Raw genomic sequence first — 23,781 nt, 5'->3', positions numbered from 1 at the left:
TTAACTGTAAAACAGAAATAAAGCTCAGAAGGCTGTTAGGAGGTGATAAGAAAATGTGACTATCTGCCCGGAGCCTCAGGCTATGTACAAAAAATCTAGATAAATAATAATATAGTTGACTTCTGACATTATCCAAACCAACTTGGATAAGAAATTCTACTGAAATGTCATGTAAGCAGAGCTGGATAAATTGGAATATTTACTTGTCTCTGGATGTTAACTGAATTACCATGTTATGGTTTGGAAATATTCTTGAGTTGCCCATGAACGGAAGTGTTTTCTCTATCCATGGGAAATGTGGAGGGATCCTGCTGGCAGAAGAGAACTATTTCACTGATTCCTCCTCTTCTGGAGGGCAGAAAAACATCCCGGGCAGATTTTTTGGAGGAAGGCAGGGGCAGCAAGGAGGTGGGAGATATTCACAAATGCCACTTTCCCCTGTTCTGCCAGTGGAAGCATCCACTGAGCCAAACTTTGCTTGGGAGACACCTGTCAGGACAAAGTATGGATCCAAGCCAATGTTTATGGCATGCCTCTATTGTGCAAGGTGCTACTAGAATTATTTTGGAGAACAGTATAAAAAAGGTAGATGATGTGTGTGTCATTCAGTCACTACCTACAATATAGGTAAAGGTAAAGGTACCCTTGACCGTTCGGTCCAGTCGCAGACGACTCTAGGGTTGCGCGCTCATCTCGCTCTATAGGCCGAGGAGCTGGCTTTTGTCCGCAGACAGCTTCTGGATCATGCGGCCAGCATGACTAAGCCGCTTCTGGCGAACCAGAGCAGCACACGGAAATGCCGTTTACCTTCCCACCGAAGTGGTACCTATTTATCTACTTGCACTTTGATGTGCTTTCAAACTGCTAGGTGGGCAGGAGCTGGGACCGATCAACGGGAGCTCACCCCGTCACGGGGATTTGAACCACCGACCTTCTGATCGGCAAGCCCGAGGCTCTGTGGTTTAGACCACAGCACCACCTGCATCCCTACCTACAATACAGACATGTAATATAGCCCAAACTACACATGCAATTTAATACTGCAAGATATAGTGCATTGCTTGATGAAGATGTCAACTCTGTATGCAGCTCACAATTCAGATTGTTGTAAAGGTTGTGCAGGTACCTTGCTAGTGAAACACACTGTGTACATAAACCAAATAATTATCTTCTTTGAAGTTTTGAGGAAGAGCAGGACAGTTGGCTTTGAATACTTTAGCTTTTATGTTCAAATCCACTGAATCTATATTCCAATCCTCATTTCATTTCATCCTTGAATTTCTGGGATATAGGACTTGGCACAGAATTTAATAGACAAGACTGTAGTAGCGTTCTAAGGTGTTCTGCTCATCAATATTTTCCATTGCTCCTAGTAGATATTTGATTTTAAAATGTCAGCACAGCATTTCATTAATCAGCTATCAATTGAAAATTTTAGCCAACTTTTTTATTGATACATAATTCATCATTTATGGATTATTCAATTGTCCATTGTGTCAGATAACAGCAAACCCTGTAATCTGCTGGGATTAAACAACTATTGAACAACATTTTCTCATTACTAAACTGCTTTATACACTCTCATTTTTCAGGGCTTGAGGAGGAAATCCTGTTTTAGTTTAGACTGCAGTTCTATGTACAATGTACCGTGGGTGGGTATACAAGACTGCAGCTTTAGCTGCTGCTATGTAAATTTAATGAATTTTTGAAACACCATCTTCTTCATATTTTAACAGCTGAAGAAAGCAGCCATTGCACAAGGCACTTCAGCAGCAGTAGTCTCACACACAAGCTCATTTCTACATACTGCAAGTAATATGATATCTCTGCATGGAGGCTAGGGCTATGTACACACTGTATCTTTAAAACATGCTGAAGCACCTTCTTTCCTTCAAAGAATTCTGGGTGCTGTGGTTTTTTAAAGGTTGCTGGGAATTTTAACTCTGTAAGGGATAAACTACAGTGCCCAGAAGTCTCTGAGCAAAAGGATGTGCTTTAAAGACATAAGGTGTACAGTCTTCAACAGGAGAGAGCCAAGTTCAACATCTTACTCAGCCAGAAAGCTCGCTGGGTTGTGATCCTGGGCCAGTTATTTTCTCTCAAGTTTTGGATATAAAACCACACGTGTTTTGTTGAGCTCCCTGGGAGAAAATGGGGGTAAAAGTATAATAATCAATGTACCGACGTGACAAAAGGCCATTGCATGGAATGGAGAATCCAAGTAAATCTACCATATCCACATTTCATCTTGTTTCCATGTGCCAAGCAAATTATTCATATACTGGAGCATGAAAAATTTGCATGGCACAGAAGCAGATGGCTGAATGGAGTTATGGGAAGCAAACACAGACCTTTCCCTCTTGCTGTCTGCAGGCATATGGCTGGAGAAGGGAATGGGGGAAACAAAGTCTCGGTTGTTCCTAGTGGAAATCCTCTCTGTGCCGGTGCTGCACCTATGCTTCTACTGGGCTTAGCTCCCCTAGGTATTATTATTATTAAGAAAGACCATGGATTGTTTTCCGTGGTGCTACATATGGGTACTATTGACAAATATATCAGGGCCAGGGTCTAACGTATACATAACATGTACATTCACCACACACACACACAAAATCTACAGAGAAATCCAAATGTTTGTGTTACTTCCGCTGCTTTACTTCAAAAAATTGGGGGGGGGGAGGGAGAGTAATTGCTAGGCATTTGAAAGGTGCCACATCTAGTGATTTCCCCTCTTCTAATAAGAGGCATAGATTTCCATGCATGGACTACACCATCTGCACTAAAAAGAAGCTGCTGCAGTCATTAACCTCACTTGCAAGCACAGAACTGGCAGCAATCCAGAAACACAGCAGAGGTATCTATGTATGTGCGGGTGGGTGGGTTTGGTGTGCATGGGTGGGGGTCTTATTTACTCTCCTCATGTTACGAACACATTACAAAACACATGCATGATGTTCACTGGAGTTGTACAGCTTGGAAGTGAGATGTTTCAAATAAGTATCTGAAATAATCTTCACATCCCAACTCTGTAATCGCAGTAATGATTTATTTTAGGAAACAAAAGTCGATGTAATGTTCACCGTAGAAAAAGACACCTCAAACATTCCTCTCTCCATTTGAACACCCTTGTCTCTTAGCAAAGACTGTGGTTGCACCACCCGCTCTTCTGTTCACTGAAGGCTTCAGTCCGTATTTTCTCAATCCTTCTTGATGAACCAGTGACATTCCTGCTTTGTGTACCTTTCATGATAATCACACATACAAACACAGGTTGTATCCAGTGCTGCCATTCCACTCACACAAGATTTCTGCTTGCAACAGAAGTTCCCCCTCTTCTCCACTGCCCCCGACCCTTTTGAGAGGATTTTCAGGAGCAGATTTTGGGGGTAGGTGGGCAGAGTTGAGGAAGTTAAGTATAGGAGTAGTGTTTTCCATTCTATTCACATCATACAGTAAATGAATATTCTAATACAGATACCCCAGTATCACTGTTGCATTGCAACTAATTTACTTACCTTCACTGCTTTTTTCTGGGGGGAAGCAGGGAAAAGCATACCCCTAAACATTTTGTGAAACTAAGTTTGGCCTCATTGAGGGACAGTATTTCAATATGAGTAGGAAAATGAGAGTACCCACTAAACATATTTTTTTCTAGAAAAAAAGCACTGCTTACTTTCATATTATGTTGGCATAGTGAAATTATTATGAGTATACCAAAGCATGAGCTGAGTGACTCATTCTTGGTATAGAATGAACTTGGTGACTTGGGTTACCAAGCTGTCTACAATTGCGTTTTCACCCATTCCTCATTTTATATTTTCCATTTGAGAGTAAGATGTGATCACTTCTGGTAAAGCCCAACCACACTGAGCACATGAAAGATTATTCATAAGGGAAATGTGCTATGTCTTTTCAGACCCTCTTTTCAAGTGGTCTCACTCATCGTGTAACAAACAGTGCCAATGTAAGACCACCTATGTCTCACCATAAAAATGATCATTTCCAACCTGCCTGAATAAGAAATTATGAAATCACTTCACTTGTGTTATAATTAATTTGCAAAGAAATATTTGCTGCCTTAGGTGCAAGGAAGCTTACTGGTTCATTCATTAAATCTTGTTCTGCAATCATCCTTTCTAATGCTGAACTTGGTGGTCCTATTCCTATCAGCTGGGCAGTGAAACAGGGCCACCTACAGACAAAGGAGTAGTTTTCACATTCTCAGGGGACACCCCAGCAATAACATTAATAATTTCATCCCTCCAGGATGCTTACTATAAGCTGTTAGGAGCTTGTGCAGGCTGTTATGATTTTTCCTTCCTCCTCCCTCAAATATACGGTATTTCCCATGAACCCTGAACAGTGCTACTAAACTCCTTAATAGAAGCACTCCCATTGTGGATCACTATTTATCACTTTTCATACCATACCAGGTGCTGTCATGATTATCAGTTCAGCAGGGAAATAGGATGCCCTCCAGGGGGGGGGGAAATGTTGTGGGGTGTTCAAGAGAACCTATAGGTGTGTTAAAAATGAACATTTTAAATTTGTGTTAGAAAAACTCAGCACACACTGATGACTGAACATAATTACTGCTCTCCAGGAGGCAGGTGTTGTTAAGGATATTGGCTGGGGGGAGCTGAGGAAAAGAGTAGAGGAAAATTGGCTTGTTAGAGTTCATAACAGTTTATGGTATCTTGGAGGTGGGCATTACTGCCAACATTAATTATGCTATATGTTTTTAAGGGTTCTGATTGTTTGGAATGGAATGGAGTGAAGCATTTACAATGTTCCTAATTAATCACCCCTCAGATAAATCTTTACACTGAAGGAGCAGAGTAAGATATTGGAAGGAGGAATGCCATTAGGACCTGGAACTGTCACATATGCTATGTGGAAGCAGAGCAAATATACTCCCTAACCCCACATTTACCGCTCAAGAGTTGGGGCTAAATGAGCAGCTTCCTGTTCAACCAAAAGTGAACAATAGTGCAAAACCACTATGGTTATGAAGCTACTCAGGTAACCAAAGAGCCCAGCAGTTCCAGACTCCTGAGATATGGAAGGAGAAGTTTCCCAGTTGTTTATCCTCTTCATGTGTGTGTTGATCCCTAGCGAGTCCCTAGCCTGCGTGCATTCAGCCTCTTCTTCTCTTTGTGCAAATTTCCCCATGGTATATTATATATACCTATGTGCATTGTCAATTTAAGCATTTTAAATTGATATTTTTAAGAGCTTTTGCCACAAGAAAGGCTTCATTCAGATAAAACAGAAATATTCTGTTTTAAATCACTGTAGTCAAAGGCATAGCAGGGCAAAGTACATCTGTGCTACCGAGATACAAGGATGCTCTCCCCCCCCCCCATCCGCTTGATTCTGCAAAGCATCCGGGACCACTTCACATGTTCTGCTTTTCTAACAAGCGAGGGGATATCACGTAGGAAAAATAAGCGTAGAGTCTGTTCATAGATCAGCGGTGCAACAATTGCACAGGTGTGCATTGGGCTGTGGGCAGGTGTTTTACTAGGAAAACTGTGCCCCAATATATGGTAATAGCATTTCAGTTTGTGTGTGAGTGTGTGTGTGTGTGTAACCTACTCCAGCCATCAGAGACAGCAAAATAAAAAGGCTAAGAGGCACAATCCAGGAAAGCCGCAAAAGATGATGCACTTGCCCTGAAACCAGTTTCTGTTTAGTTCCTTTTAAAATCAATGAGATTATTCCAGGGAAGGATCAAGGGGCTGGCAGTGCAGAGCTGAGAATGTAAGAACAGTTTCCCTAACTAAACCAGACCCAACTCACCCTTTCCATCTATCTCATACCGATTGAGCTGTCAGCTGAAGTCTTTGGTAAGATCTGGGATCACAGAGGCAGAAAACTCCTGGGAAAAGATCAATTTAAGAATTGAAAGACTCTGTTCATTGTAGAGTCAGGCTGCTGAAGCACTTTTGGTATGAAGCTCCTGAAGAGAAAACGTGTTAAGCCTGCTGTAGCTAAAGCATCCAAAAGCTCTTTGGCCCTTTAGTGCCCTGCCCTTATGTATGGAGAGGAGTCCCACTGGATTCACTGGGATTTACCAACAAAAAAGCGTGAACAGGATTTCAGGTAGATGCGTCTCGGATTTTTAATTCATGGTGGCTCGAGTTTTCTGCTGGCTCCTACTTTTCCCGATGAACGTTGTACATACATCCTGCATCACCCAGCTTCCTGCTTCTGACAAAGGACGGTCTAAGCCCAGGCCAGCTCAGACCACGGGGAGGAATATCTAGAGAAGCAATTCACGTGCCAGCCATTTCATCTTCGAAATGGTCAAGCTTCCTTCACCCACCGCGTCTCCACGCACTTCTCCGCTCGATCTGGGAGCTTTATAATGCTGCAATCCTACGCGCCCTTCCCTCGGAGCAAGCTCCGTTGAACACAGTGGGACTCACTTCTCCGCAAACGCGCCTATGGGATCCCACAGCACGTGAGGATCTCCAGCTCGGAATCCCACCCGCGCTGTTCCCTATCGATGCACTTCCAGCCTCCTTCAACCGGCTCGCTCCCTAAGTTGCCACGCCCCAGCCCTACCCCCGGGCTATCCCAAGCGGCGATTTAAAACTATGGTGCACGAGGACGCCCCCCAAACCCCACGGACGCTTCAGCAGCAACGTTTCCTTCCGCTCAGCAAGGGCTCTAAGCAGCCTCTCTCTGCCCCCCCCCCCACGCCTCGAGCGCGCCCTGCGGGGCCAATGGGAAAAGCTTCTCCCCCCGCCCTGCAGTCGCCGCGGCCTCTGTCTCCCTCCTCCCACAGCCGAGCACCTCGCACTCGGGAGAGCCGAGCGGACCCGAGGGCTCTCGGCAGACAGCGCGGGCGGGGCCACGCGAGCGAAGGGGAAGGGGCGTGCCTTCCCTGGGCTGGCCCCGCCTCCGCTCGCCGCTCTCGGTCCTGGAGCGCCGCTAGGCTGCCAGAGGGAAAGAGCCACCTGCTCGTGTGCAGTCGGGGCCAGCCGATCCGCGCGCTGCCTCTCGCTGTCTCCTCGTCGCTCGCAGGGACCGCCGGAGCTTGCCGCTCGCTCGCTCGCTAGCCCGCCGCGCCTCCAACTTCTGCCTAGAAAGTTCCCGGCGGGAGTTTCGCTTTGTAGGAGGACCGGGTGGAGGGGAGTAAAAAAAGAAAATAAAAGAGAAGTAGTCGTCGTTGTGTGCGCTGTTTGAGGGAAAGCGAAAGAGCAACGAGGAGGGCGCGCGCGAGGAGGAGCCGCCGTCTGCGCGCCTTCGTCCCCTCGCCTGAGGAGTGGCAGCGCCCGAAGTCGCTGTTCGCCTGGCGCTTGGCGGGGAGGCGGGATGGAGACCCCCTCTGCCGCCGCCGCCGCCTGCTGCTGCCCCCGACGCCCGCTGCAGCCGCCTTCGCGGCTTCTCCTGCTACTCAGCCTGCTGCTCTCTGCCCTTTGCCTGCGGCCAGGTGAGTGCGGGGCTCCGGCGAGGGGCGGGGAGCGCCCGGTAGCCGCGCGCGGGGGAGCTGCTCCGGAACTTTCCGGTGGGGTCGGGCAGGGGCGAGTCCTGCGGAGGAGGCTGCAGGTGGTAGGTCTGCCTGGCTCCGGGTCGCGCGCCCCGTCGGACTCGCCGCTTCCTCCTGCCGTCTGGGAGAGAGAGGCTCCTTACCTCGCGATCCCCTTTCTCGTGGCAGGCTCGCGCCTGGCGATGGAGATTTCCAGCGTTTGGTGGTGGCAGCGGCGGCAGTACGTAGTTGTGATTTGGCGATGATCGATCGCATTGCTGATTAAACAGGCTTGTCCCCCAAACCCTCAGCTCTGTGCCTATTGAACTCTGTGGGACTTCGCCCCTTTACTCAGAAAGACTGGCTGCTGCGCAGACCCTTTGGATTGTACTGGTAGTGGGTGCTTTTTGAGGGATGCTTTAATTCTTCCATATAGTGCTCAGGTGTTCGTTTGTTTTTATGGTGTGTTCATTTCCCACCCACCTACCCACCCTCTAGCATTGTAAGGCTCCGATCCTGTTACATGTCTTGGAGGAGCCTCACTGAAAACGGGGGAGGGGTAATCTGGTTTAGGATCGGGCTGCATGACACTTCCACTGCGATTCGTAGTCCTTTTGGAACATACCCCATTTTCAGCTCAAATTAGTACGTAGAAACCAGTATTAAATATTTTCGCCCTGCATACTTTTCTTATTTCCCTCACCCTACCTCCGAATATATGCTGGTTAAGTTTTCAGCATTTTCTCCATTACAGTTTGTGGACTATTCCCCCCCCATTCCCCCCCCCCGCTGCTTTCGTTTTATTGTGAAAGCAAACAAAATCTGCTTTCTGTGGTTGCCAGCACCCGTTTAGCTCCCAGAGGAATCCTCCAAGATCTGTCGGAAACAGAAAAGCCTCTAGCTGGGTGGGTTTCACCCGTCTCCCTTTCAAAGTTGCCTTTCTGGCTGTGCTGCTGGAGAGGGAGCAGAAAGAGGTGACCTCACCTGCGTTTGTTAGGAAACCTATGACAAGCAGATCTCTCTGTGTGTTGATTTGCTCTGTGTGTGTGTGTGTGTGTGTGTGTGAAAAAGAGAGAGACAGAGAGAGACAGAGAGAAGGGGCTATGGGGAGGGAGGTAAGATTCTTAAATAGCAACCAAGATAATTCAAACCGACGCTAGTTGCCAGCTAAAGGCAGATCTGTGAGGCGTGTCACTTTGGATTGTGCATTTTCAATCACTAATACTTTAAGCATCAATATAATAAGCCCCTTAGAGAGACTTGTCATTGTATCTGTGTCTCCAAATGTGGATACATAGGAATAGCAGAAAGGCTTCCCAGCCTTTCTGGGAATAGTTCCACCTCACAGTTTGGGTTAGACTTCGTTCATATGTATGAATGAGTGAGAGATATTTGTTCTAATTCTCATCCAGAGTCAGGCAGCCTGAGCATTGCATTGGTGGTAGGATAGACACCTCTGATTGAATTCGACTGATCACAACGTACTGAGCCAGAAAAGCTCCCTTGCAATACCTATGGCTGTTATACAGGGCTGGCAATTTTGGAGCATGCAGCTCATTTGTTTGTTTTGCGAGTCTTTTAACTCCCACCCCCTGCAAAGGGTTGAAGCTCTCCTATGTCAAAGTCCTCTTGACAGTACCTCCTAGAGCTGTAATTTGCCCACTGAATTTTTGAAAACAGCCCTATGAATATTAGTTCTTCTAACATTATGAGTAGCATTGCGTGCAAGTGAATGCGGATTCCCATCTACATTCCTTTTCTTCTGGAGCAGAATAGGTCAGTTGGAAATCTCTGGAGTAAGCGGGCTGTAAGTGAAAGTTCAGTTTTGCTCAAGCTTCTTGGGATTTCAGCAAACAGGAAAGTACTGAAGTGTCTTCAAAACAACCTGGGCAGTTCTGTTTCTGATTTTTTATCTGTCTCATTGTGCATGCACTGAAATCAAGGGAAGCAAACTGTGAACTGTGTTCTTCCTTCACTGTGGAGAATGTCTCATTATTCTTGTAGAAAGAGCGTCAGCCTGTGGTGACATTTTGTATTGCTCTAAGAGAGAGGCTTTGTGTGCCTGCCTTTAGAGTCAAGACAGAAGGGTTGCAGTGTTTTTCAGTCACCAGACTGTACATTTTGAGAACTCCCCTTTTAACCATATAAAGGCCACTTTATAACTTGGGAAAGCAGAAATTAACTGTGCAGCAGGCACACATTTTTCTGGGCACATATGCCTAGCAATACTCTGATTTGAATAAGTTCTAATTTCAATGAATACCATTAAGTAGCCTGGTAACAACAACATAGCATTTTTTCCTGTTACATTATGCCATAAACTGCAGTATTTAATTATCATGACTTTAAGTAGCAGTCCTATTGTATTTAGAAGGAAACTAATTACAGTGTGTCATGAAAGCATCTAGGTAAGCGCAAGAACAATGCATGGATCAAGGCTGCAATTTTATGTATGGTTACTTAGGAGTAAGCCCCATTGAAGATGGTAAGTTTTCTTTTCGGGAAATTATATACAGGATGCATAGTAAGCTTTGCGCTATAGAAGGTATTCCATTGTGAAATAATTCCTCTGACTTACAATGTTACTTAAATAAGTACACTGACTCTTTCAAAATTCTGCCACTGACCTGCAGCCCAATCTTACGCATGTTTACTCAAAAGTAAATTCCTTTGAGTATGGTGGCATCTGTTCCCATAGAATTGCAGCCTTTGGAATATACCTGCTCTTCTTGAGTAGTTCAATTGAAAACCATTCCCATTTAATAGCAAAGTGTTTCTATGGTAAGTCACTGAGACTGCAAGCCTAAACACCATTCTAGGGAGCCTCATTGAACCTGGTAGACAATGGGGTGTGCTGTGAGGATGCAATCTTGTGCATGCTTACTTGGAAGCAAGGCCTATTGAATCCACCCTGTTTCTTAGGCTGAGACATGTCACGTAGTAAGTATATAGGCAACAGAATATATAGTACAGTACTTCATTGCATGGTGGAAGAGTGAGACCTTCTGCAAATATTAAGGCATGGAACATTAGGAGATAATACTACCACCACATGGTTATTTATTATTATTTATTTTATTAATTTATACCAGTTCTATTCTGCTTTGCAACAGAGATGTTCAAAGTGACTAACAGTGTAACAAGCAACATCTCAGGTAAAAATAATAACCCTCATCAGTTAAAATAGTCAAATGAATAACAGCACATCACTCAACTAAAAACTAGCATAAAATAATAACTCGATACTAATAACTCCTCCCCGTACCTTCCCCAAATTTGCTCCAGAGGGTTGTGGAAAGCCCCAGAGCTGGGGTTGCTGGGGGAAAGAGGTGGGAGAGGATGTTCCATTGTGCCACGATGTCCTTGCGCCAACTGGCACTACTTCGTTGGATACTGCAATTAGGTTGCAACCTTACTTTCACTTACCTGGGAGTATGCCCCATTGAATTCACCATGGCCTACTTCTGCGTAGCAGAAACAGCAATAGAGTTACAGTGCATGCTAACAAAGCAAAGTCATCAAATTTCTCCAGGGCACAAGTAAAGAGGAAGATAATCTAAGCTTTGGGATCAAAAAGTTCCCCACATTTGGAGCAGTGCTGCCAAAAGGGTTCTCGTGTATGTTGCTGCCAAATATACTCCAGTAGACTGTGGCATGCATATTAGCTATTCTTAGAGAATGTAAGCATTATAGACATAGTATTAAAAAAATAAATCTGTACTGCACCTATTACAAAGCAATGCATAAGTGTAAATGTGCATTTTAAAACAATTTAAATAATCACAAATATTGGGCAGAAGGGTGGTGGAAAGCCCAAGCAAACAGTTTTTTTTACTAAATGACTCGACAGCCCATGCCTTCCAAATAACAGGGAGAGAGAGTTTTCCAAAGGGTGAACGCCACCATGGAGGAAGTCAGCTTTTGAACTGCCACCAGATGACACATAGCAAGTTATGGTAGAAGAGAAGAAGAAGAGGAGTTTGGATTTCATATCCCGCTTTATCACTACCCTAGGGAGTCTCAAAGCGGCTAACATTCTCCTTTCCCTTCCTCCCCCACAACAAACACTCTGTGAAGTGAATGGGGCTGAGAGACTTCAGAGAAGTGTGACTAGCCCAAGGTCACCCAGCAGCTGCATGTGGAGGAGCGGAGACGCGAACCCGGTTCACCAGATTACGAGTCTATCGCTCTTAAACACTACACCACACTGGCTCTCTTGCTGGTGTTATCAGCAAGGCCTTTTCTGGTGATATTAATGATCTCCTCAGCCTATATTGGGGGGAAATGCATCTTCAGGTAACCTGGTTCTGAGTTATTCCAGGCTTTAGATATTAATAACAAGACCCTGAATAGTTCAGTAGCTAATAATTTGGTCACTCAATTATTCCAATCTTAGTTCAGATGTAACAACAAGCTGAGGGTTGTGTTTTGCTTCTTCCCAGAATGAGCGCGGAGGAGAAAGTGGCCTATATCACAGTGGTAAACTGTGGTGTGTGAATGATGTCAGTCTTACTTTTTCTTTGAAAACCAGAAAAGTTAGGAGTGGCTAGAGATGTTTGGTGTCTCAGATTTGAGGTGTGAGGATAGAGAGAAATATTGTGTACAGAAGTATGGATACAGCCTGTGCAAAGTCTTGACTGTGTCCATAATGTAACAAGACCCAACTGGAGGCCAAGGATACTGGTAAAGTGATTGTTCCATTTGAGGCATTCTTAAAAACATTCTGGCATGAATCTTAAAATGACATCATGCATTTTTGGGGGTGGGAGAATGGTAAGCGCATTTGTATTGGTGGCATATGAACCAGGAAAGATAACATAACATGTTAGTTTATTGAGCATGGTCTAATCTCCACTCGTCTGCATTCTGGTGGGTGTTAATCTGGTACTCTAAAGGGTGGTTCTTTGGTGAATGTCTGCTTGGTTTGAGATTAAATGGCTTTTCTTAGCACATGTATAAGTTTCCAGAACAGCAAGTCTATATCTGTTTGCTCAACCGCTATTTGCTTTGCAGATAAGAAATATGTCTTTCCTTTGCTTTATTTTTTTGAAAAGGTGATAGATAAGCTGTTGAAGAGAAAGTGAGTGTAAAGTTTTGGGCTGTGTTACAGAGGTTATCACATGTCTGGAATGGTTTTATAATGTTTGGTTAAAAGCATTTGAAGTTTTCTCAGTGGATTTGGTAAGGAAATATTAAGGTGCACATGAGAAAGTGAACAAAGAGCATTTGTTTGTTTTATTCCCACTTTACAGATTAAATGAATAATGCAATTAAGATTAATCTTAATTGCAGCTAAACCACAGCTCTATTACATTTTCTCATCCTGCTCTTTTTTAAAACCACATTCAGTGGTCTCCTCCCACCCCACCCCGCCAGTTCTTAAGAAGGTATTTAAGTAAAGAGAGTGAGACTTCAGTGCCGAGCACTCTCGCATCTGTAGAAATCTGTAGAAATCCAGGAGACATCTAAAGATTTGCGCTGCACTTTTCAATATAGATAGTAATGTCAGAAATTAAACCATACAGTTGTAATGGATGCTTGTGATAGGTTTTCAGACATTTTGAAGGAGACATTCATTTGGGCATAGAATATAATTTTATAAGTATTTTCCCCAAGTACTAACATACTAACATCCTTAAACGGTAGTGGATCACACTTCTGCATAGTGGTGTGTTGTTGGAGACATGATTTTGAATCATAGAATTGTCATCTGGTCCAAACTCCTGAAATTCAGGAATCTTTTTGCCCAATGTGGGGTTCCAACCCATGATCCTGGGATTAGGTTTGAGCCCCAAGTTGGGCAAAAAGATTCTTGCATTGCAGGGAGTTGGATTAGATTTTAATTAATTATTTTCCATGACATTTCAAAATATGTTCTGTTGTATATACATATACAACATAGCATAAATCACCGAAACAGATTTAGGCAGGAGTTTTTGACATGCCCAGGAATCCTGTTTCTTGAAACACATGTTGCTTTCCAGCAATTGACATGATTCAAAATTCTGTAGGGTTCCCGTGCCTATATGGGTTTGGATGAAGACTTTGTTCCTCCTGGGAGATAACTTTAGCAATTCCCACCCCCCACCCCCTATAGCTGCAGCGCCACCTCCTGTGTGTTCCTAAAGGCTGAGGGATCCAGGAGTTGCAAGAGCAGGAGGATTTTGCAAAAGCTGCCTAGCCTCCCCCCCCCCCCCCACATACCACCAGGATTACTCCACAGGTCAAAAACCTTTCTGTTTGTGGAAGCAGGCCTTTTTTCCACCCATGGAGTTTCACATTCTGCTTTCCATGTCAGGGAGTGTTCAATGCTCACATGCGCAGTGGAGAATTCCCATGCTAATCTCATGAGCTTTTCTTCGCACATTAAAGAATGGGGAAGTAGTGTGTATTCTCACCACAGACCCCTTATTCGCACAGAATGTGCTGTGTCATGGTAGATGTGACTTTGGATTGAACTTCACGTACTATTTAAATCACTGCGACTGGAAACTCGGTAATAAAGATTTTGTTGGGCAATGCTGCCATATTTCACCTATAACACTAGTGTAAAGGTAAAGAGACCCCTGACCATTAGGTCCTGTCACAGGCGACTCTGGGGTTGTGGCACTCATCTCGCTTTACTAGCCGAGGGAGCCGGCGTACAGCTTCCTTGTCATGTGGCCAGCATGACTAAGCCGCTTCTGGCAAACCAGAGCAGCACACGGAAACACCGTTTACCTTCCCACCGGAGCAGTACCTATTTATCTACTTGCACTTTGATGTGCTTCCGAACTGCTAGGTTGGCAGGAGCAGGGACCAAGCAACGGGAGCTCACCCCGTCGCGGGGATTCAAACCGCTGACCTTCTGAACGGCAGCCCTAGGCTCTGTGGTTTAACCCACATTGCCACCTGCGTCCCAATAATACTAGTGTAACTGTGTTTTTTTGAGGTTAAACTTGCGTAGCTCTCGAAAAATCCAGTCCTGATCGCAACTTTACTTGGGCATACATACACCATCTTCAAGTGCTTAGGCTCAAAGTTGAAATGGATCCTAAACACAGTGTTGGAAGCTAGTCTGATTGGCTTCACTGGAGCATGCCTCCTTTTAACATGACCGGCATTACTATGCAAAATGTGCCACATAGTTTCAGATACTAACAATTGAGAAATGCCACATGTCCCATTCTTCTTATTCTCCCATACACGTACTGCTCTGCATATGGAATTCCCTTATCAATAATCATCTCTACCTCACATAACATCTTCCTTGTGTGCCCAGAACTGTGTGGCCATTACCGATTGTGCAGGATAGACTTTGGTGTTTTGTAAAAAGGGCTAAGTACATATAAACAAAAACTTGGTACAGTATTGCGAAACATGATGTCACACTGGCATATTGAATGTTTGCTTAGACGGATACCAGATAACATTTTGAAACATTGTGGTTTTTGTCAAAAACCTTTCTTGTATTCTTAAGAAGAAAGGCCTTTTGAATCTGCCCACTTTCTAATTAAATTATGTAAGTAAATGTTGAGGATCGTTTTGAATCTAAAATCTTGATATCCACAAAGTACAATATATGTAGATATTTATATTTTTTAAGGAGTTGAGTCTTTGCACATAATCAGCACAAATGCATTATTTCATTAGCTTTTATTTCCTTGCCAGTTAACAAAAATGAACATTTCAGAAGTCTTATATTTTACGTTATTGATAGTCCACATGTAATAGAAGTGTAATCACACCAGTATTAATGATGAATTATGTATAATTGTATACACATTTATTAAATGCAGTAACCTGAAACGCTTCAATAGAAATTGCTGGATTTAATGTGCATAAACAGAAGTATGCTACTGTTATATTAGATATGTGAAGGCCCGGAGGCTCGAAATCTCATCTATGTTGCAGAAAGAGGTTTACTAATTATATTTCAGGAACCATGTGATGGGACTTGCCCTGTGGGAAATGAGGTATTTTTTTAAGGAACGAAAGTTAAAATTCTAAGGCTATTATTTGCTCTCCATTACCTATGCATATATTAAATTTAAAGTCTGTGGGACTTACACAAGGTAACTAATGACAGAAGTGCCTCCTAAGGGTATTAAAAGTATGTCAACCTAGGAACATTTTTTAAAAATATATCTTTAGAAATGCAGGTTCTATGAAGAAAGATTTCAGACTGATACTTGAGTTTCATATTAACAATTGATAAGTACTCTGGGGTGTGTGCCTTTGTGCCCCACCCTTTATAAAAAAAAATGTTTTTAAGACATATGGTCTCATTATTGCTAGGACAGTATAAAGTAATAGGTAGCAAACCAGTACCACCTGACAAACTAGACTACCTGTTTCTATTTCATCAAATGCAAGCTCTTAAACCACACCCTCAAGAGTAACAGTAACAGGGTCTGAAATTGGGAATGACTGTCCAAGAAAGAGATATTGTGTTCTTGGTGGAAAATGTCAACCTAGTATACATCAGCTGTGAAAAAGGCGAATTGCACATTCGGGGTCATTAAGAAAGGTAATGAAAATAAAATTGCCAATATCACAGTGCCTTCATACAAACCTATGGTGCAAACACTCTTGAAATATTGCAAATAGTTCTGCTTGCTGCACCTCAAAAAAGAATATTGTAGAGCTGGTTAAGGTAGAAAAGTTCAGCCAAAATGATCAAGGGGCTGGAGCAGCTCCCATATGAGAAAAGGTTACAATGTTTGGGTTTTTTTTAATTGTTCGTTATAAAGAGGGCTTTATGCTACCTCCGGTATCAGAGACAGCGTGGGGTTTGGACTGTAGTGTCATTTATATGACACATAGCTTTGCCTATGTTTTCCAGCTGCTCATCTCAAAGATGCCAAAACCCTCTTGAGAAGGTGTTTGGAGGAGGTTTTGGGATGCACGAGGACATGCAAGTTGAAACTTAATCCAGATGAGGCAGCGGTACAAGGAAATTGTCCTGTCTAGATTGCCCTCCTCCTGAAACACCAAGTTCACAGCTTGGGCACTATGTAGAAGGGCAAGCGATGCTTTAGAGGCCTTGCTTATAGGTTCACTTGTCCATATGAGAGACAGACATTTTCAGCAGGGGTCCGACAGATATGAAATTCCCTTTGGAGTGATTTGACAAAAAAGACCTTTAAATGGGTTGTAGAAAAACATTTGTACTGGGTAGCTTTTATTGATGGCCTTCTGGTGCCACTGCTCTGAAATTGTTTTAAAGGTGTTTTTAGGTATATGTCTGGCCTTTGCTTTGTTTTTATGCTGCTGTTTTAAAATTGCTTTTGGGTTGCTTTTGATGATGTTGTTTTATGATTCTTCAAGTTCTTTTCACTAGGGATGCATAAGCATCCCTGCATTTGCCCTAGAAGGGGCTCAATATTTCTTGCATTCTCATAAAGCATGTAGGCTCTCAAAGTGTCAGTGTTTGCATCAGTTTCCAGCAGGGCAAAGGCATTCCAAAATTCAGAGAGCCTTGTCCCTAGTAGAAATTAGCATGAATAGGGTAATTTTGACACTGAAGATTGTGAGTAATGCAGCCCCCGTTCCTTCCTCAGTAGCAGTTCTGCTCCATCACAGAGCTGGAACACCCATAAATCTTTCAGTGCCCCACTGATTTAATTTCTAGGCTCTGAGACAGGAGAGTCTCAGCACTGGGCCCTGTCTAACTTGTGCTTATCATGAAAAGTTAAGTACAAATACATACTTTTGGGGGCACCCCTATTCACTTCCTCACTAGCATCCCTTTTATTAGCTGAGCAGAAACTCTGTTGGCTCTGCTTTAGTGCTCTATCAGGATGTCACATTAAAACAATTTGTTACAATGGGTATAATCCGGTGCATAATTTTGGATTCTTAAAGCCCATTGACATCAAGGTAGGTTAAGGCTGGTCATTTGGTGTTGGGAAAATACTTAATCAAATACTTCTCAAGTACATCAAGCACTGATATAATAGATCTGCAATAGTGAAACATCTGCTAATTTTTTAAAAGTTAATTCTTGCTATGAATCAGCTGTAGTGAATTATTATTGGTTGTTAACAATGTTGAATACAGATGCATGTAAATGATAATCAAGAGACAGAACCTTTGTTTTTCCAGTTAATTGACTACAAAAGAATAAACTCTGTAACTGCATGACAGAATGGCCACATAAATTTCTTAGCTTTTTATAATCAGGTGCTTAAAATTTAAAGCATGTGCTGAGATATTTTTGTTTAACTTGCAAAGTTTTCAAGAAAAACTGCCAGACAAGATACTATTTATCATTCGGCTACAACCTCTCTCTTGTCCACGTAAGTGAGTAATCATCTGGTTTACATCTAGGATTTAATTTTCTTTTATAATTATGCACTGGAGGAAGTACTACTAGATATAATTGCTACAATCCTATTATTTGATATGTCACAGACCACAAATTAATTTTATCTTTAGTTGCCTATTCTTTTATTTTCCCTGATCAGCTACAAAACAGACAAGTGCTATGGTTTTAAGAAGATAAACCCATTTTTACACAGTAATAAAACTGCATAGGTATTTCTTTTCTAAAAATTAATGAATATTGCTTGTGCACATACAAAGCTACAGTTTAGATTCCATATTTTCCTGTGTGATCCTTGATGTGAGACTAATTTTTCTTCAATAGCTTTTATCTTCTAAATACTACTTGAATGATATTTTTTAGCTGCCAGACTATATAAGGATAGTTTTTTTAAGGTCTCTAATACATTCCGATGCAATTTCATAACCGCATCACAAGTCTGAGTTTGAGAACTAGAACAATTATATATAGAGCACGGTCCAGTCTACATGGGCATAGCAGGTGCACTGGCGAATTCCCATGAACTCTGTAAGCCCCGTTTTCCATTCTCTGCCTAGGTATGTGCAAGCAGATGGTTGAGGGGAATGAGATCTATGCATGAACCTCCCATACCACTCTGAGCCCTCCATGTCCCCTCAGTAGATAATTGCTGTGCTGTGCAGCAATAGTAGTGTGCACTAAGCAAAGGGAAATGTCTGGATGGCAGGTGTGCACAGATATTCCATTGGGCCACTGGCCCAAACATACATGCCCAGAAGCAGGCAATGGTGCCAGTGAAGGAAAATGGACCTCTTATTAACGTGTGGAAAATTTCCATATATGGGTTTTATGCCCATGTTGGATGGAATTTTGCAGTACTGTTCTCTGATTAATGTGAGTGTTGGCTTGTAGGACCGAGGCCAAATCAAATTATAATTGTGTATAGTGTATTTGTTGCAGTTCTGTTATGAAAATGTCCACCTTGCAAGTAAAGTACTTAGTTCTGCTCTGTTAATATGTTAGAGCTGGTTTAGCGGTTGTACATAGGAAGTCATTTAAGAGCTTTGTAACAGTGATGCCTCAGATTAATCCTGATAGACATAGAACTTGCCCACAACTAAGGGACTATCAGGACAGAATAGTTGGACAACAAATATCTTAAGTGGCTAATGCAAACCATATATAGATACACAGTGCTATGCTGTTGTTGACTCCGTAGATCTATTAGTCATAAATCACCTATGCTTGTGTCTCAAAGTTTTCGACAACCTTCAAATGCAAGGTATTTAAACATTGTGTAAAAATAATAATGATATAAAATTCCCTTGGTTGTTGGAATCTTGCTGCATAATTGTTCCTTTAGGTTTTTAATATATTTGTGACTTTGAAAAAACTGTCTCATGTTTGCTATATAATATTCACTTTTTGTTTTTCTTCCCCCAAAATGGAATTTAATAACTTCTTTTCCCTAAGGGTATAAGTAAGCCTTTTGTGTGAAGGAAATGATAGCATAATGATGTGTGTTTAAAACTCCTGTGGGAATTTGCTCCAGTACCATAAACTAAAGAATACTGTGTATCTCAGCACTGACAAGCTTTACCCTTTCTTGTAGCTGGAAATATAACTTTATTATCTAGGTTTACATGGTATTTTTTATATAAAAGGTCTAAACTAATGGAGACCACTCAGTGACCTTAGGGCACCACTTTTGCCTTTAGGAGCCTGTCTGGAGCTTGAAATCAACCCCAGGGGCCCTTCTTGCTGGTCTACCACTAAGAATTGTTAGGTTAGTGGCAGTCCATCCATTGTGAAATTCCCTCATCTGGGAATAGGTACAGTGCCCTCACTCATTTCTTTCAAGCTGAAGGGGGGGGGACTATTTTTGATTCCACTTTCCTTTTTATTGAAGACCTTTCTGGCTTGAATTTATCTTAAATTGCCTGTATTACAATGTTGTGTTCTACATTATTATTTATTTTTATTGCTCATTGTAAGGTGCCTTGTGTGTGTCTCTAAAAGGCATAGGTTAATTAAATAAATAGTGTTCAAAGATTCATAGGAAGCTGTTTTAAACTGAAGCAAACATCTTGGTTCATCTGCTTGGTTGCTTATACTCACTAGAGTTTCAGGCAAGTCTTTGCCAATCCTCCTTCTTGGAGTCGTGCCCCCGCTGCAGGGAGACAGGTGCATAGAAGTAAAACAAGTAAATAACTTTTTTGGCTACAGAACATTGGGGTTTGGTGTGGCATGGCGTAAGAATCTGCCCACCTGAGCAGTCCAACTGCTGGCCCGATCTTTCACCAAGCCTTCTTTTAGGCTGAATAGTTGCCGTTGAGCAGTTCCTGCTATGATTGTTTGTTAGTTTAGTAGGTCCTGCAAATACCTGGCTGTGTGGCAGTCGGTCAGATCCCCTCTTGACATGTATTTTAAGTGAGATGAACTGACAACTATTGGCCCTGCTTCAAGGAAGGCAACATTCTCACAGATTTAGGCCAGTTTGAATTGTGAGTAGAATTCCTTCCTGTTCCCGTCAGCCAGTAACCAATTGCTACTCTCAGCAAGGTGAGTTTAACCAAGGGAAGCTGTGTAGGTTTGTCAGGTGGAAGTGGCAGGAACAGTGAAGCCACTGCAGCTGAAGCATCCTTTTATAGCCTGGGCAACATGGACCAAGGAAGCATATTCTTCTGTTTGGTCCACACCCAGAACCCTCCTCATTCCAAGAGTCAGACACGAGTGCTGATTGGTTTCTGGGGCTGGCAGAGGCCTGAGTTTGTGTCAGTGAAAATGAGCTGGTTCCCCACTGCTTGCTGGTCTGCTGCAGAGGAGCAGCAAACCTACATGTGCCAGGGATTGAATTTGGGACCTTCATGTTCAATCATGTGCTGTAGCATTGAGCCAGGAACCTATTCCATGTTAATCCTGATGCACTTGTGGTAGCTTTCCAGAAAAGATACGTGCCTAGGCTGCATTGTGGGCTAGTGCAGTTTCTTTTAGGACTGGCAACCTTTTGGAAATATGTAATGCTCCCTTTAATGCATATGGAAGGGAATAGAAATAGGTGTCCCCAATGTGTAGCAATACGTCCTTGTCAGCCTAAGGTATTCAAAGCCATGGGTTACAGATAACGGTATCTGATGGCTTAGTGTCAACAAGGAAACCAAGAACGGTTCCAGCATTATGAAATGAGTCCACTCTTTGGTTACCTGTAAACTCTTTGGATTACATTTTTCTGCCCTATAGCAAAATATTGCATTTCTCAGTTTGGCTTTTTACACAGTAGGAAGCTTGATGGAAATGTTGTATACATTTTTGCTCATAGTTGTCGTTTGTAGTATCCGAATAGGTAACTTTGACAGCACAATCCTAAATATACATCTTACTGAGTTACATTGTACTTTCTCCCACGAGTGTTTAGGAAATCATATTTATCAACTGAAAGTTAGCAACCTGTGGTTATGCTACTTACTTTAGTATGTTTTAAATTGAACATATGTTAAGAACAGCCACCCTGATAGATCAGTCCAAAACTAATAACTGATTCACATGCACATCACTTAACACTGAAAATATCACTTAACATTGAAACTAGGGATGGAAGGATGTGTCAGTTTCTTCATTTTCTCATTTTTCCAGTCTTAAATTCAGTGTGCTCCACATTTCTACAGTGGTGGAATTCAAAGAAATCCTCATGAAAATTCACCAGCATTCATTTTGTTTCATAATGCGTGAATTAAGTAGATTGGGCTTTAAATGCTAGATGAACTGAACTGAATTTATTTTCCACTGCCTTAATTGCGCTTTCATTCGTTGCTTCAGTGGATGAACTGCTTCCATTGAAAAGTACCATGGTTGAAATGACATGCTTGTGATATCTGTTCCGATAGTTGTTCCACACAATCCTTTCATCAGCAGGTGGTGCTGCAGTCATCCTTCAGAATTTGCCTCCTAATCTAGAAGATCCACAGTTATGGAAGAGGATGCAGCTAGTTGTTTCTTCTCCTGCTAGGGTTGTTTAGCTCCCCCCCCCCCCAAAAAAAAAAAAAATCACCAAGAATTTGGACATTTCTGAGCATTTTTGAGGGAAAACAAAAATGGCACTGCTGACATTGGTTGCCATACATCTGGATTTTCCCAGACATTTTGCCATTTTCTTCCCAGACACTGTTTTAGACTGCAGTATTCCAGTTATGTCTGGATGTATGGGAATCCTGTCTCCTGCCCTTCTCCTCCCATTTATCCTTAATTTGCTAGTGTAAATACTAAAAGGTACTAAAAGGTAATGCTTCTGTCTCTTCTCCCACCTTTTCCTCTTTTCAACCCATTTTCAGTTCCTGCTTTTGCACCCTTTTTGTAGGGTGATGTGCAGCCAACCCACTGCAGTTCCTTTTTATGTGCCTTGTGATATACACCAGACCGACAAGGGAAAGAAGGGAAGTTGATGTTTGTGTAGGAAGGAGCGTGGCTGTTGGCTCTGCTGATGAGGTCATACATACATTCTCAGAGTCATGCTGGGTCACACTTTGGGGGAGTACTTTCCATTATGCTGTTGGTACATACAAACCAAGTGTTGTTAAGCTTCTTGTCCATTTGAGGTTTCGTTCTTTCATATATGGCACAGAGATTTTATCTCTGCGATTACATGTACTCTAAAATTAGAAAGTGTCGGTTTCTGATCCATTTCTGTCCTGGCTTAGTGCACTTGCTTGAGTGCTCACGGTGTGAGCGATTTAGCTCAGTGGCTGAGCATTTAAGGTTTATTTGCTTTGGACATTTTTTCATGTGTGAGAACATAATATGCAAAAGGAAGAGGAATGCATTTTAAACTGCTCAGCTAGGAGTATGCAATTAACAGTTTTTGGCTGAGAACATAACTAAAAGGTAGAAAATGAGTCTGTACAAATTGCTACGATTATCTCATCACAGTTGTTTTATGTTTAATTAAAATACAAAGAAGTCCCTTAACACAGATTTGTGGTTTGGTGGCTGTTTTTAATGAGACTTTTGTGAAAGACATGTCTTTACAGATACTTATCTTTATTAGTTTTGCGATCAGCATATATTTAATTAAATGCATGGCTATTGGAGCTTGTGATTTGTTTATTTGTTTTTGGTTTCAGTTCGTAATCTAATTCAATTATATTGTCATTCGTATGTCATTGTACCACTCCCCCCCCCCTCAGCCCAAGAGATGTTGCAATGCTTCAGTATTATTGAAAGCATCTGCTAGAAGATTGTTATTATACCTGGACTGGGCATAGTGTTTAAGATGCCTGTTCTCCCCAGTGCAAAGGAAGATCATGGTAATATCAGATAAAAAGAAGCTCTTCCTCATGCAGTGCAGCCCATCCTGCCTTTATGTGTATGATATCTAATATTGGACATAGTTGAAGTATGTCTATGCAGCCTCAACTCAAAGTGACAGAAAGAAACACAGGACCTATTAAATGATGAAAAACACACAGATCAATCATTGTCACTAGGTCACTGCCCCTTGTAGTGGTGCCCTGGCTGTCCAGGTACATAATAGGTGTCTGCTTACAGTTTGCCCAAACTTGAAGCTATCTAGATTCAGAACAGCTTACCGTAAGTTTTCCTGCCTTCTAGTTGGATTTGGTATTCCTTGCTGCGAATTTTGTTTTCTTCAGGAACTCTAGTTATTACCATTGTTAATACCTTCCATTCTTTCAAGGTGCTCTCTATGAATTTATTCCAGTGAACTGCCATAGAGGAGATTCACAAAGGGTTGATGTCTCTAGAGTCCTCTACACTAGCAGCAACTTGCCTCAAGAGTACCTACCAGTTCTCAATGCTGATGGGGGTAATAGACCCTTCAGCTTTACCATAGCCAATGACTTTAAGTTACAAGAAAGGAGATTCTGACTAAACATCAGGAAGAATTTTCTGACAGCAACAACTGTGTGACAGGGGAACGGGTTCCCTTGGAAGGTGATAGACCCTCTTTCATTGGAGGTTGTTAAACAGTTGGATGCCCATCTGTCATGTATGACCTAGTTGAAAT

At 42.4% G+C, this 23,781-nt stretch overlaps 1 protein-coding gene across 9 annotated transcripts in view; it reads left to right on the top strand.

The window, feature by feature from the left end:
• Positions 1 to 6,944: 6,944 nt before the first annotated feature.
• The window catches only part of ALCAM (activated leukocyte cell adhesion molecule), a gene marked incomplete at its 3' end in the record, with an annotated part of 113,606 nt that continues 96,769 nt past the window's right edge, over positions 6,945 to 23,781 (top strand). For 5 of the 9 annotated variants that reach the window (XR_014009410.1, XM_081198997.1, XM_081198995.1 and 2 more), the window contains exon 1: positions 6,945 to 7,441. Coding sequence is in view for 8 of the 9 variants with exons in the window: in XM_081198997.1 (XP_081055123.1) it covers positions 7,324 to 7,441 (118 nt within the window). The remainder of the gene's footprint in view (positions 7,442 to 23,781) is intronic. The other 4 variants (XM_081199000.1, XM_081198998.1, XM_081199001.1 and 1 more) reach the window with 1 other exon arrangement.

The sequence above is a fragment of the Podarcis bocagei genome (assembly GCF_964188305.1).
Source record: "Podarcis bocagei genome assembly, chromosome: 6".
In the NCBI taxonomy this organism is placed as follows: Eukaryota; Metazoa; Chordata; class Lepidosauria; order Squamata; family Lacertidae; genus Podarcis; species Podarcis bocagei.
The sequence above is the reverse complement of the archived record's forward strand: the minus strand, read 5'-3'. Positions and strand labels throughout refer to the sequence as shown.